Genomic DNA, 13,816 nt, shown 5'->3' with positions numbered 1-13,816 from the left:
CAGAAGCTCCACCCTCTTACAACGCTAACCAGGAAGAGACTGACTTGTTATTTCTCTTTTCTGCCATACCGACTTTGTCTCGACAAAAGCAATAAAGAATCAGCGATCAGTGGAGTACGAAGACAAAAACTTTACAGAAGAATTTGAGAAGTTTGTTTCTGAACAAGTTTGTTTCTGATCTTTGTGATTCTCATGGGGATTTGTTTTTGAAACTGTCGTTCAGAAAGTGAAAGTAAAGTTTAGATTGCTGGAGCTCAAACAGTGAAAATGGCTTCACTAAATGTATCTAAAGAAGAACTTTCTTGTCCTGTGTGTCGTGAAATCTTCAAGGCTCCTGTTCTTTTAACATGTAGTCACAGTTTCTGTAATGAGTGTCTTCAACAGTTCTGGAGAACCAAGGAATCTCAGGAGTGTCCTGTCTGCAGGAGAAGATCCTCAAACAGTCATCCTCCAGTTAATCTTGTGTTAAAAAACTTGTGTGAGTCGTTCCTGAAGGAGAGAAATGAGAGGCGTTCATCAGGATCTGAGGAGATCTGCAGTTTACACAGTGAGAAACTCAAACTCTTCTGTCTGGAGGACAAACAGCCTGTGTGTTTAGTGTGCAGAGATTCAAAACAACATGACAATCATAAATTCAGACCCATCAGTGAAGTGGTTTCATCATATAAGGTAAGACAAATGTTTCTTGATTCACATGTAAAGAACCATAACGAGTCATAAACACAGATCGTTCTGATACTAACGTAACCTCAGTTCCCTGAGATCATGAGCATTGCATCAGTAACTGAGGTAAATGAGTAAACTTAGTTTTTCCCTGAATACTGAAGCCTGATTGGTTCACGTGTCTGCATAGACAAATGGCTTTTTAGTCCGCCAAAATGGGCGGGACCGACTGCCTATTTAAGTCACACCGAAAGCCACTTTCGTCCAAATTTTTCTACTGATGAGCGGCAGCGTCGACTTGTGTACAGTAGCATGACAAACTAGAGTCTAGAAAACACTCATTCCCGTTATCTCAGGGAAACAGGGTTACCTTAGCAACTGGAACATTCCCTTTCGAAATTGTTCATTCGCCTTGCATAAGTAGCTGACACTTATGGGGAACGCAATCCAAGAGCGCTGTGCTACTAGCGCAGAGCGGAAGAGAGCTTTATGACCTGAGCTCTAAAGGCCGTGGAAAGCATCTTAGGCACATAGCCTTGTCTTGGTCTAAGGAGGACCTAACTGTCATTAGGCCCAAACTTGAGGCAGAATGCGTCCACACGCTTGCAGATCACCAACTAGCTTGACCGATGCCAGAGCCAGCAGAAGGGCGTCTTTAGCGAGAGAGGCAAAAGGTCGGCCGTTGTGAGGAGCAAAGATCTTTGTGTGATCAGGCCTTCGATTAGGCCAAAAACAGCCAATCATTGAGGTAATTCAAGATGCAAACTCCCATCTGTCTCAGGGGGAGAGGGCCGCATCCACGAATATCATAAAAGTGCGCGAAGCAAGAGACAGTCAGAATGGTAGGACTGTAGGGTGGTAAGCCACCCCTTGGAACGTGAATCTCAAGAACTGTGATGAGGTGCTATTTGGATATTAAAGTATGTGTCCTTCAGATCCACTGATAAAAACCAATCAGATCTGTGAGAGGATTTGTTTCAGAGTTAGCATTCTGAACGGCCGTCTTACCAGAGCGCGGTTCAGACATCTCAAATCGAGGATAATCCTGAGGCCGCCATCCTTCTTTGGAACGAGGAAGAAGTGGCTGTAAAACCCTGAGTCGCCCTTCGCTAGCAGAGCTTGTGCTTCAGCTCGGAGGATGTGAGCGTCGATGTCCGAGACTGAAGTGTTAGCCACACTTCTGAAGCAGGGGAGCCTGCAAGAGAACTGGAGTGAGTAACTCCGTTTGAATATTTCTGACACCATCAGGTTCGGCCAAAGGTGGTGCTCGAGGATGACCAAATTGGCCATGGCACGACCAATCGCTTGGGCCGTAGACTTAGTGGCATACAGGGTGAGGTCAGTCGTGCTGCAGCTGCACAGCTCTTTGAAGGCCGCCGGGTCAAGACCAGTTTCATCCATGGTGCAGAGAAGGTTGGCCTGGTAGACTTGAAGAACCACCATTGTATGAGGGGCAGATCCAGCTTGACCATTCGCTGCATACTCTCTGTCCGCGAGGGCAGATCTAGTTCTGCACGGCTTAGAGGGATGGGCAGCTTTAGTTTTTCAGCCGAGGGCCATGGGCTCCAGATGAGGGAAGCAGGGAGCCCTACAGGAGCAACACTCGTGGCACGGCATTTTGCAACAAATGTCGATCAAATTTGCTCTTTTAAAGGGGTCATATGACAGTTCTAAAAAGAACATTATTTTGTGTACTTGGTTAAATGCAATGTGTTTACGTAGTTTTAGGATCAAAAAAGTCATTATTGTAATATTTAATAATTTTATTGTTGCTCCTCTATGTCCTGCCTTTCTGAAACGTGTCGATTTTTACAAAGCTCATAGTAATGAAAAGCGCTTGTGCTCTGATTGGCCAGCGATCCAGTGCATTGTGATTGGCCAAAATACCTTAAGCGTGTGACAGAAATGTCACGCCCCTTACCATATTTGGAACATCAGCTCCCAAAGCAATAATGACAGGTGATAATGTCAGTACCGTACTAACTTATCAATTCGAGCCTGGATCTGATCCAGAAAATGCAGAGGGCCAAGCTGATCGGGCTGAACTTTGTCAGAGAGACTGGACCAGAACATATCAGATTAGTAAAGTTTTATTTCATTCATATCATAATTATAATTACTGATTATAATGACTTATACCGTCTTTTTACATGTTGCACCGCGCTACGGGGGGAGAACACTTTGTAAGCATAAAACCATGTCTGCATTTGTGGTCGTACTCTATACTGTACTTTTCTGGAACAGTGTTGTAAGTAAAGCTTAACCACTGTTTTCTAATTTTGTCCTCTTTTGGAAGGCCAAACAAAGTAGTTTCACAGCGTCTCCACGACATGCCGGCACCGGTTGCAACAATAATACAGCGAGAATAAAAGTTACACCTTCTTTATTTGCGTATACATCTGGGCGATGTTATGAAACTCTGCGCACACACACTGACATAGGTTTGTGGCGGCGTGTTTGAATGAAGCATTATAGGAAGGTGTGGCTGAGCCTTAACTTTTACAAAGAATATCTCTTTGGGTTTGAGACTTTGAGCTTTGTAACACTGCAGATCTTAAACAGCCACTAAAGAAAAAGAAAAACAAGAATGACTCCACCAGATCTGCACACTCCGCCCACTCATTCACTCTCCCCTGAATATTGATTCACCCCACCTGCACCTCATCATCATCAGCTCCCTATATAACACCACTTCCATCAATTCACTTCACTGTCTGGTCTCGTCTTTACCTAGACGCACAAGACTCACTCCCTAGACTTACCTGAATTACTTACCTGCGATACTCATCTTCAGTCTGCGTTCCCGTTTACCATCTGCCATTACAGCTGATCTCCTTCATCTTCCGTTCTTCAACCTGGTCTACCTCCAACTGCAAAAGACATTCATATTACTTCTCCAGCTAAGTTCTATCATCATTACTGCATTGCCATCATCAACTCAACAATACATCTGCTGGTTCCGTGCTTCTGTTTATAATAAACTATTGTTGATTCTACTCACCTGTCCGATTAATCTCTAAACCTGACACCCCTTTAATAATTATATTTTTCTCTTGAAGAGTTGGATAGTGGTGTTGAAGAGCCATTAATCCGCTGCTTGAGGTTTGTTTCAATTGCGAGCAGAAAGGCTCCTATCTTCTTCTCTTCGGAGACAGCGAGGAGATGATCTTCACACTTGAAGGAGAAAACTTTTGATGAAAATAGTTTTCAGTGGAACTTAAATATGCAGTCGGCCCCGTCCGTTTTGGCGGGCTGAAAAGCCATTTGTCTGTACAGGCGTACAGACGTGAACCAATCAGGCTTCAGTATTCAGTGTTGATCTGATTGAACAGGGCTGCAGTGATCAGGACTGGTTGTGTTTAGTCCAGCTGAGCTACATTATAGATGCAGTTTGATAGATCTGAGGAATTAGTAACTACGGGGGCAAATACATATTCACGCCGGCCCAGTTGGTATCGGATAACTTTTTTGTTTCAATTAATAACATTGTCATTTACAAACTGTACTTTGTGTTTACTCAGGTTTCACTTCTGAATCAATTTAGTATGAGATGTACACAAAAACAAAAAAATCAGGATGGGGGCAAATATTTTTTCCACTGCATTATATGATCATATCACTGTATTGTCTTCTCTTCACTGTAATCTGGTGTTTTGATGTATTTTTGTCCAATTCTAGAAGGAGCTCAATACAGCACTGAAGTCCTTACAGAAGAAACTTCAATGCAATGAAAAAATGAAAGCAGAGTTTGAGAAAATAGTTCAACACATCAAGGTGAGGAAACAGAAACGAGAGTCATTTTCATTACAGCTGTTGGATCACTATATACAGTTATGATTTGATATAATAGATTCCAGTTTATTATTTCTGTAAATGACTAGCAGCAATCTGCTTCTGGATCCGTTTTATGTCGGGTATCCGAGTTTATCTTGGATATTAATGATGTGTGTCGATTGAGATGATTGAAGTGAATGTGCTTTGATTTCAGTCTCAAGCTGAGCACACAGAGCGTCAGATTAAACAGCAGTTTGAGAAGCTTCATCAGTTTCTCAGAGATGAAGAAGAAGCTACAGTCACTGCACTGAGGGAGGAAGAGGAGCAGAAGAAGCAGAGGATGAAGGAGAAGCTGGAGGAGATGAACACACACATCTCAGCTCTTTCACACACAATCAAAGACATGGAGGAGATGATGAAAGCCAATGACGTCTGCTTTCTGAAGGTCTGATTTCAGATCATTGGTTGATTGATTGATGATTGATTGAGTTCTTGATGATAAATGGTGTGTTTGTTCTGCAGGAGTTTCCAGTCTCAATGGAAAGGTGAGTGATCTGCTCCTGTCTCTGGTCTCTCTGGTTCTGATCCAAAGCCACTGCAATTCTGACTCCTGAATGTTCTTCCAGAGTCCAGAGCTCACAGCCGTATCCACAGAAGGCTTCTGGAGCTTTGATTCATGTGTCACGATACTTGGGCAACCTGCCGTTCAGAGTCTGGAAGAAGATGCAGGACATCGTCCAAAACAGTGAGTCTGACAGCAGGAGATCTGAGCTGGACATGATGGATGGGTGGAGAATTAGAGGCTCTTCATGACATAGATAGATAGATAGATAGATAGATAGATAGATAGATAGATAAGAGTTTGGTGTTTGTTAGGAGATTACAATTAAAAAAACAATTTGTCTCAGAATAATAACAATAATAACTAGAATGTACATTTCCTGAAGAAAATGCAGTCAAAACTCTGAACTAGGCAGATGCTAACACAATTAGCATTTTGCTTACATGATGCTAACACATTTATCATGTTGTTAACACGATTAGCATGTTTTTAGCATGATACTAACATGTTTTAACATTTTGGAAACATACTTTTAACGAAATGCTAACAAGATTAACATGTTGCTAGCATTATGCTAACACAATCACCATGTTTCTTGCATGTTTTAGCAAGATTCTAATATGATTAACATGATTAGCATTCTGCATATGCTTACTGCATTTTAGTTAGCATTGTTGACAAGTTTTACCACTTAGCTAATCGCTATTGGCATATAGCTATTTTGCTAGCATGTGTAGCATGATGGAAGTCCTGTTTGCTAGCATTAGTCAAAGGAGCCAACCAGCATGTCTCTACGATTTTCTGGTGCAGAATTATAGGTCTTGCTGAACAGTTGCTAGGGTACTCTGTTTAGTTGCTAGGGAGTGGCTTGGCAGCTGCCAATGATGTTACTTCAAAGGCTGCTTGCCAGTATGAATGATATAAACCAACCGCAACTCCTCTATGACATTCAGATTACAAGATATCCCTCTTTGGATTTGGGTTGCTAGGGTGCTCGAAAATGGTTGCTAGGGCGTGGCTAGGAAGTGTTGATGGTGATTCACATTTGTAAGTCAAACCCAACAGACAGTCATAGTAAACTAATTTAAAACAAAACACAGACTATAAGAGCCAATAAAATGAAGATGATCAGATGCTGAAGATCAGACACACACTTACAGTTCTTCATCTACAGCATAAATCTCAACAGATCTCATTGATTTATTGTTATTTAACTTTCCCAAAGTATCAGTTTCTCTTGATGGACACAAATGTCTGAATCTCATATTTAATGTTTGTAATGTCCGTTAAACGCTGATGATAAAAACGAGTGTGAAACTAATAACAGCACTGACAGTGATCAGAGGAAAATGTGTTTGATCAACAGGACGAGTGTCATAATTCATAATAATCTGTGTTGGGTTCACTCTTGATCATTATATGAAGATCAGAATAAAAGCATCTGTTGATTGTGTCTCATCAGCTCCTGTGATTCTGGACCCAAACACTGCGAATCCACGTCTCGTCCTGTCTGATGATCTGACCAGTGTGAGATGGAGCAGGAACTATCAACCTCCTCCTGATAATCCAGAGAGATTTGACTGTTATCTCTGTGTTCTGGGTTCAGAGGGTTTTAACTCAGGAACACACTGCTGGGATGTGGAGGTTAAACAGAGTTTATGGTGGATTCTTGGAGTAACTACAGCATCAAACCGGAGGAAGGGAAGTGTTTTCTTCAACACTGATGTCTGGAGTGTGGAGTATGATCAGTTCGGACGGCCTTTCCGTTCTGGTTTTCGTGTTAATCAGGATCTTGATCGTGTGAGAGTGAATCTGGACTATGACAGAGGAACGGTGTCATTCTCTGATCCTGTAACTAACACACATCTACACACATTCACAACCACCTTCACTCACACACTCTTTCCATTCTTCCGGTGTTCTTCTTCCTCTCTGAGGATCTTACCAGTCAATAGTCAGTAAACGTCACTCCTGTAGATCTGGATCTTCCTGCTTTCATCATGTTTCCAATATTTAATCCATATCACATGAGTAAGAGTGCTGTAGATCTGAATATCAGTACGGTGGCTGTGATTGGGCCGTGATGATCACATGACTAATATCCAGCACTACAGCAACACTCAGATCAATAAACAAGAAGTTTAGCAGTCTGGGCGCGCAAGATGGCGATCGTGGAGGATGTAAATCTGTGTGGTCAGAAAGTTTCTTCTCCAAATTCCACGCCTTTGTGGTAACTATATTAACTTGATCGAGTAGTAATTCAGTAATCTTGTTTACTCCTCTTTTGAGCTGTATTTGGTGCGAATATATCTCATCAGTAAGTTTAAATCACTATTAACGTGCAAGCTGATTAACATCACTGCAAGCCTATGGCTGGAAAAAGCAAAGAGAGACAAAGTTCCAAGAAAGAAACTCAAGAGGTGGATGGATGCTGAACAGGAAGTCGTGGAGGTGCATAATTAAACTTTGCTTTCTAAAGGTTTGACCGAACTTGATTCGGCTCCACATATCCCGATTCAAAGAAATCAAAGAACGATCCATCCCTCCTCGACCTGCAAAACAACATTGTCAGAATGCTGACAGAAAAAATCAACTAAAGAGCTGACGGTTTGGAGAAAATTATTTAAAAGAACTCTAACGGGATTGAGGCTCTCCAGAAATCCACCGAATTCTTGTCTCGTGAGATTAACGACATCAAAGCAGATCTGACTGGACTGAAAACATCGAGTGGTACCCACGGCAAGAAAATTCTGGATCTGGAAGCTAAAGTGAGCGAAATGGAGAGATATAGAAGGCACTAGAACCTTAAGGTCTCGACGAACGTTAAGGTGAAGACATTAAACAGAAGGTCGTGGACATCTGCGCTGCAGTGCTTCCAGAAGAAAAGGGAAAGTTCGCTACTGAGAGTGACGTGGTTCATCATCACCTGGGGAAGGAGGCTTGATGTGACCCAGAAACCAAGAGCTGTGATTCTCCTGTTCAGATCCAGGCAATTAGAGACTTACTGTGACTTAAAGTGCAAAGAAAAGCAGCTTTTTGAAGGAAAAGAAGTTGAGGTTTGCTGAAGATCTAACGGCAGTTGATAAAGAAATCAGGAGTCAGCTGTGGCCAAGTGTTGAGGCTGCACAAAAAGAAGGCAGGAGGGCTTATTTTGTTGGGACCAGAGCATTTGTGGACGGGAAGGAGGTCTTTGTGAAGTAGCCAATGACATTTATTTCTGACTCGTGTTTACAAATGCCTACAGTATGCTACCAGGTAAACATTAACGCTATGCAGGGGGGTTTGGAGATGTAAACTTTTGTTCTGAAGTTCTTCTGTGAGTATGGGTTCACTCGCAGTTTTTTCTCTTAATGTTAGAGTTATGAGAAACTTAGTGAAAAGAAAAGCAGTCTTTTTGTTTTGTAGAAAATATTTTTGTAAGATTCACATTAGATTAAGTCATTTTCACAGGCAGGTGCTACTCTCATGGATGCTATCTATAAACATAATTTTTCTCCAAACAAATGTATAATTTGGAATAACAGGTATATAACGTTTAAGCATAAAACTTGATAATGGTTGATAATGGCATCATATTTGTTAAACAGTTATTTAATGAAAATGGGCACCTGTATACCTTTGTAGAATTTCTTTAAAGGTATAATATTCCAATAATCCCAAAAGAATATTGTATAGTGTTTAATTCTATACCATCTGGTTTAAAATGTCGGTTTACAGGAATTGTGAATAAGGAAACTATGAGTCTCAGACCTGATGTTGCAATTAAAGTAGTTACTATTACTGATAGAAGATGGAATTATTTAGGAAGTTACTAACTGAATACAGCCCAATATCTTCTAAAACATACTGGCATTGTAAAGTTGAGTGCATTGAGTGGAAATATGCATGGTTGCTGCCTAAGAAATATTGCATAACAAATAAGGTGAGAGAACATTTTAAAATACTTCATCTGGTGTACCCAGTTAAAATCTTTTCTTAGGTTTCGTACTGATATAGATGTTAAATGTGATTTCTGTGGGACTGAGAAAGAAAATGTTGTCCACTTATTTTTTTAATTGCATTTATAGCAAAATGTTTTGGGTAGATTTGGAATGTTTTCTTTGTAAAAGCTTAGGGATGAAAGTTTACTTTTCTGAAAAAGATGTATTTTTATTTTAATACCATATTACCACCAAATGTGGCCTTATTGTTAATCTCTGTTTAATTATGGGGAAATACCATATACATAAAAAATGGGCTAGAGGAAAACCCAACTTTTTGTTATTTCAGATAGAAATGAAAATATATAGAGTTACTACTGTACTTGGGTTGAAAAATAGTAAAACAAAACAGTAAAGTCTTTATGTGAAGCTTTTATGCTATTTATATGATGATCTCATACCTGTTCCTTTTCTTTTTATATTATTTATAAATTATTTTATTTTATTTTTTTATATTTTTCTTTTACTTGTATTTTTATTACACTATTTTATTTTCCTATTTGTTGTAATGTATAATTATTATTATTATTATTATTATTTGTATAATATTTATTGTCATGTTTATTATTTGTATGTGACGGCATTCAATAATAATACAAAAAAAATTAAACAAGAAGTTTTCATTTATATTCCACTTCACACAATTAGACCGATTAGAGACCATTTTAGCATTCATGTTTTCAGGATGTTTGGGATGATAATTAGGTTTTAAGTCATGGAAACACTACTTTACACTCAAAATGAGTGGGAACCCAAAATGTTTATTTATGTTTCCCCAGTGAAATAGATATAAAGGATCCAAAATAAAGTAATAAATAGAAGTATAAGAAAACTTGAACAAGAAAGACTTGCTGATGTAAAATCAGTCCTCAGTCCCTGTGAGCAGCTTTACTGACATCTAGAGGTCAAACTGAGCAACTGACTCAAAACCTCAATGGCTTCATTACAACATGACAGTCGACAATAATAAGAAACAGCTAAAAAAAGGGATTTGCTCACCATCCTAATGTTTCACAGCTGGAGGATTTATTTAATTATGTGAAGAAGGTGTCATTAGCCAAGTTTCCATCCACTTTTTGGGCTGTTTTGTTATCGACAAAGTGAATATGCGTTTAAAAAAAAAACCTTTTTACAGATAAAATGGTGTGTATGATAAGCCTGGGTTTCCCCATGCTACCTTGAGCTCAGCGCGATTTTATTCATGCTGCTAGGTAGCCTGGATACCATGGACCAGATTTTCCCCTCAAAAAGGGAACCAATCACAGAACGGGGAGGGAGCAGCAAGACGATGACGACGTCTATGCGACACACCGAAGCAGTTTGTTTATATCTATGGATCCAACATGACAGCAGACACGAAGTTCGATGCAGCACAAACGGCAATAGTCGCTGAACGCCATCGTGTACACTAGAGTCCTGCACGGGTTCGGGTACCTGACGGGTGACCCGCAAATTTTGCTGAAACGGGTGAAAAATATCCAACTGTGTCGGATGCGGGTGCGGGTCGGGTCGGACACGGGGGAAACACAGGTCTAAACACAGGTCTAAACACGGGTTTAAAACAATCACATGCAAACATAAAAATATATGCATATTTTTAGGAACACATCTACAAAAATATGCCTGTAATTCAAGTTGATAAAATAATTTAAAATCCTCATCAGTTTATTTGTGCCCACGCGCCACGCCCTCCCGGTATCTATAACATTACCTAGGCTACTTTCACTTTTAAAAATTCATCATAACCGCGCGCGCGATCTGCAGTTGTCGAGATGGATGCTGAGGAGTTGAAGAAAACAATAGCTAGTGGAGATTGTAAAGTTGTCAACAATACGTCATCAAAAATCAAGTCCAGTGTGTGGGAGAAATTTGGAGTTATCTGAAGAAAATATTGTGAAAGGCTTTGCTGCATTTCGTGTTGGATAGCCGCAAATGTGGAACTTCATCGCTGAGGAAGCACAGATAACTGTGGTAACAAACCAAGCAGTTCTATCGAACAGTATTTTTCAAAATTAACACTGTTCAGTATGTGTGGTGTACAGGGCGTGTTTGAACCCACAATTGTCAGATGTAGGCTAGACGAAATTGCGTGGCAGATACAGTGTTGTAGCCGCATCTGTTTGATTGGTAAAATGTTATAAGGCTACTCAGTTTTGTGGTAACGTTTGCCATGTTCTTCATGTACTTTTGACAACTTCGGCTGAAGTTGTCCTTGTGTTAATTGTCGTGTAATAACTTCTGTATGACCTGGCAATAAACATTTTTGTAAGTGTGTCTATAATTTGATAGAAGGTGACTTTATTTCGGGTGCGGGTCGGGTGTCGGTTCTATTCTAAGCGAGTCGGGTGCAGATTTTAATTAGTGCTGCTGTGGGAAAACCGGTCGGGTGCGGTTTAAGCACTGCGGGTACGGGCGGGTGCAGATTTACAAAATCGCACCCGTGCAGGACTCTGGTGTACACTGTTTTATGGTGCTTAATTTAACCCCCTGTTTGGGTCTTAAATATAGACACCTTCTACCTTATTTTGTTTATTCTCAGGTTAGGTAAAGTCAGTCGAATTCGTTCTAAACAATAAGTATATCAATTTCCATACTAACAATTCAGTCGAAAGACTGCTCTGTGGTTTAGTTCGAGCTTCTTAATTTCAATTATATGTATTTTTTATTAAATACAGGTTAACTAGTTTACATAAACGGTACTAATATATAAAATAAAAATAAAAGTAAATCAAAACCAAATAATTTACAAGCTTTCATCTTCATGAGGCGCAATGGCAAGGCATCTAACACTGGAGAGGCCGTGCTTGGTGAATCAGCGTCTGACTGGACATGTCATTCCAGCTCTTTTAAAGTCCATCAACTTTTGGACATCTTCAGGAATCTCCTCCTGGAAACTCCCTAAAACTTGTTCATTGGTCATCCTCTCCTGGTAACCCCCTAGGACTTGGTCATAAAGCCTTTGTCTCTCCGTCCTCCTCCTTCTGGACCTTTTCTTCATCGCTGTATCTTCTGTGTCTCGTCCGCAACACATAGACGGTAATGTTTGCATTTTTCTTCTTTCTTTGGTAAAGCTCTTTCTAATACATTTTCAATTCCTCTCTACTTTGCCATATGCTTAATAAATGCTTACAACATTCAGTGTGGTCTGTTTTTCTTTATGAAATCATCTTCTCAATAAATGACTTTACATCACCAATTGCAGTGTCTCTTTTTTCTAAACCATTTTCTCAATACATGACTTTAGCCTACAAACAACAGTTGTGGTGTCTTTTATATAAACCAATAAACCAATTTATCAAAACATGTCTCAGAGTCTTTTATATAAACCAATAAAACAAATTATAAAAACATGTCTCAGTGTTTCTATAAACCAGATTCAAGAGTTTCTTATAAAAACTCTTCATAGTGCTTTTCTTCATAATAAGGTTTCTTATAAAAACCTTTTACATTGTTTCCATATAATAAGGTTTCTTATAAAAACATTATACTGTGTTATCATATAAGGGTTCTTATAAAAACATTATACTGTGTTATCATATAAGGTTTCTTATAAAAACCTTATAAAGTGTTTTTCTTATACAACACTTTTCTTACACAAAGTTACAATAATACTTAATACCCTATTAGAAGCCTATATATTATGAGGCATTACTCATAACAGAATAAATTGCATATTTCACACAACAACACATAAATCTCTGACCCGTCGTCTTCTTCTTCATCGAATATCTGTCGCTCTACATACGTCATCTGGTATAATTGAAACGATTGGCTATGAGCTACGTGCAGGCGCATTTGATAGACATTTGTAGCGCCCAATAAACGGCTCTGTGCATTCGTAAACCACGCCTCAAATACGAGAAAATGCACATGTGGTTCCCAGACCACGTCTCAATGAGAAAGAGGTCTGACGTTAGCCAGGCTAGTGTATGATGATGGCATCCTTAAAAAAAAAAGCATTAGCCAAGTTTCCATCCACTTTTTGCACTGTTTTGTTATCGACAAAGTGAACATGCGAAAAAAAAAAAAACATGACGAAATTTGCCGTCTCCAGCCTGTTTCCATTCAATTGGCCTTTTACCGATATGATGGTGTGTGTGATGACGTCACGAATGATGAAAGCGGTTTGTCGCATATGTTTTGGTGTATCGCAAAAAAAATCTGCCCTTGAGCCGTTTCCATACGTAGTTTTTTTTTTTTTTTTTAAATATCGCAAATTCTACCTTTTGGGGCTCCACAAGTCTCCACACCCCCCAACACCAAACAAACAAACAAACCAAAAAAAAAAAAATGGAGAGTATTCAGGCAGTTTATTGAAATTTGCCAGCTTACTGTCATTTCAATTTCACAAATAATTGCAAGTGTCCGAAATAGGAGAAGACGACGGCAGAATGAAGCAGTTGCTCATCTGATAGGGCTCGAAGGAACTACCCTTATGTGACGAAGCCCAAGGGTCTGGGAGAGACCACGCAATAAGGCGTTCTGGGAGGAAGCGGTGGAGAGACACTTTACAGAAAGTCTCTGGCTGCAACATTTTAGAAAGACACGGCCGACGTTTGAGATGCTGTGTGGATTCATTGGTCCTGATGTTGCGCCCATCCCAGGTTGCCACCGACCACCAGTTCCGACACCAAAGCGGATTGCCATCGCCCTGTACAAGCTGGCAACCTGCGCCGAGTATAGAGTAGTGGGCCAAACTTTCGGGGTTAGTAAAACAACCGTCCATCGATGTATATGCTGTGTGCACATCTATTAAAGAAAAATGAATGCGGCGTTATATCAGGCTGCCAAATGTAGCGGAGGCCAATGAAACTCCATACCGTAATTCCTTGGCGCA

The 13,816-nt window shown here is 40.0% G+C and overlaps 1 protein-coding gene across 1 annotated transcript; it reads left to right on the top strand.

The window, feature by feature from the left end:
* The first annotated feature begins 37 nt into the window (after nucleotides 1-37).
* Nucleotides 38-9,564, top strand: LOC311066098 (zinc-binding protein A33-like). Its single transcript, XM_084087095.1, has 6 exons — nucleotides 38-669; nucleotides 4,342-4,437; nucleotides 4,652-4,882; nucleotides 4,960-4,982; nucleotides 5,064-5,182; nucleotides 6,462-9,564. Exons 1-6 carry the CDS (start codon nucleotides 268-270, stop codon nucleotides 6,959-6,961), a joined length of 1,371 nt encoding a protein of 456 aa, XP_083943221.1. The 5' UTR covers nucleotides 38-267; the 3' UTR covers nucleotides 6,962-9,564.
* Nucleotides 9,565-13,816: the final 4,252 nt, after the last annotated feature.

Source organism: Abramis brama (genome assembly GCF_963993115.1).
Source record: "Abramis brama genome assembly, chromosome: 16".
In the NCBI taxonomy this organism is placed as follows: Eukaryota; Metazoa; Chordata; class Actinopteri; order Cypriniformes; family Leuciscidae; genus Abramis; species Abramis brama.
This window is presented reverse-complemented; position numbering and strand designations above follow the sequence as displayed.

What these genes read in the sequence shown, in the direction of transcription:
- LOC311066098 (XM_084087095.1), top strand. Translation starts at nt 268, where the DNA reads ATGGCTTCACTAAATGTATCTAAAGAAGAACTTTCTTGTCCTGTGTGT. An exon ending in TTTCCAGTCTCAATGGAAAG is followed by an intron (nt 4,983 to 5,063) that starts GTGAGTGATCTG and finishes ATGTTCTTCCAG; the next exon opens with AGTCCAGAGCTCACAGCCGT. An exon ending in GCAGGACATCGTCCAAAACA is followed by an intron (nt 5,183 to 6,461) that starts GTGAGTCTGACA and finishes GTGTCTCATCAG; the next exon opens with CTCCTGTGATTCTGGACCCA.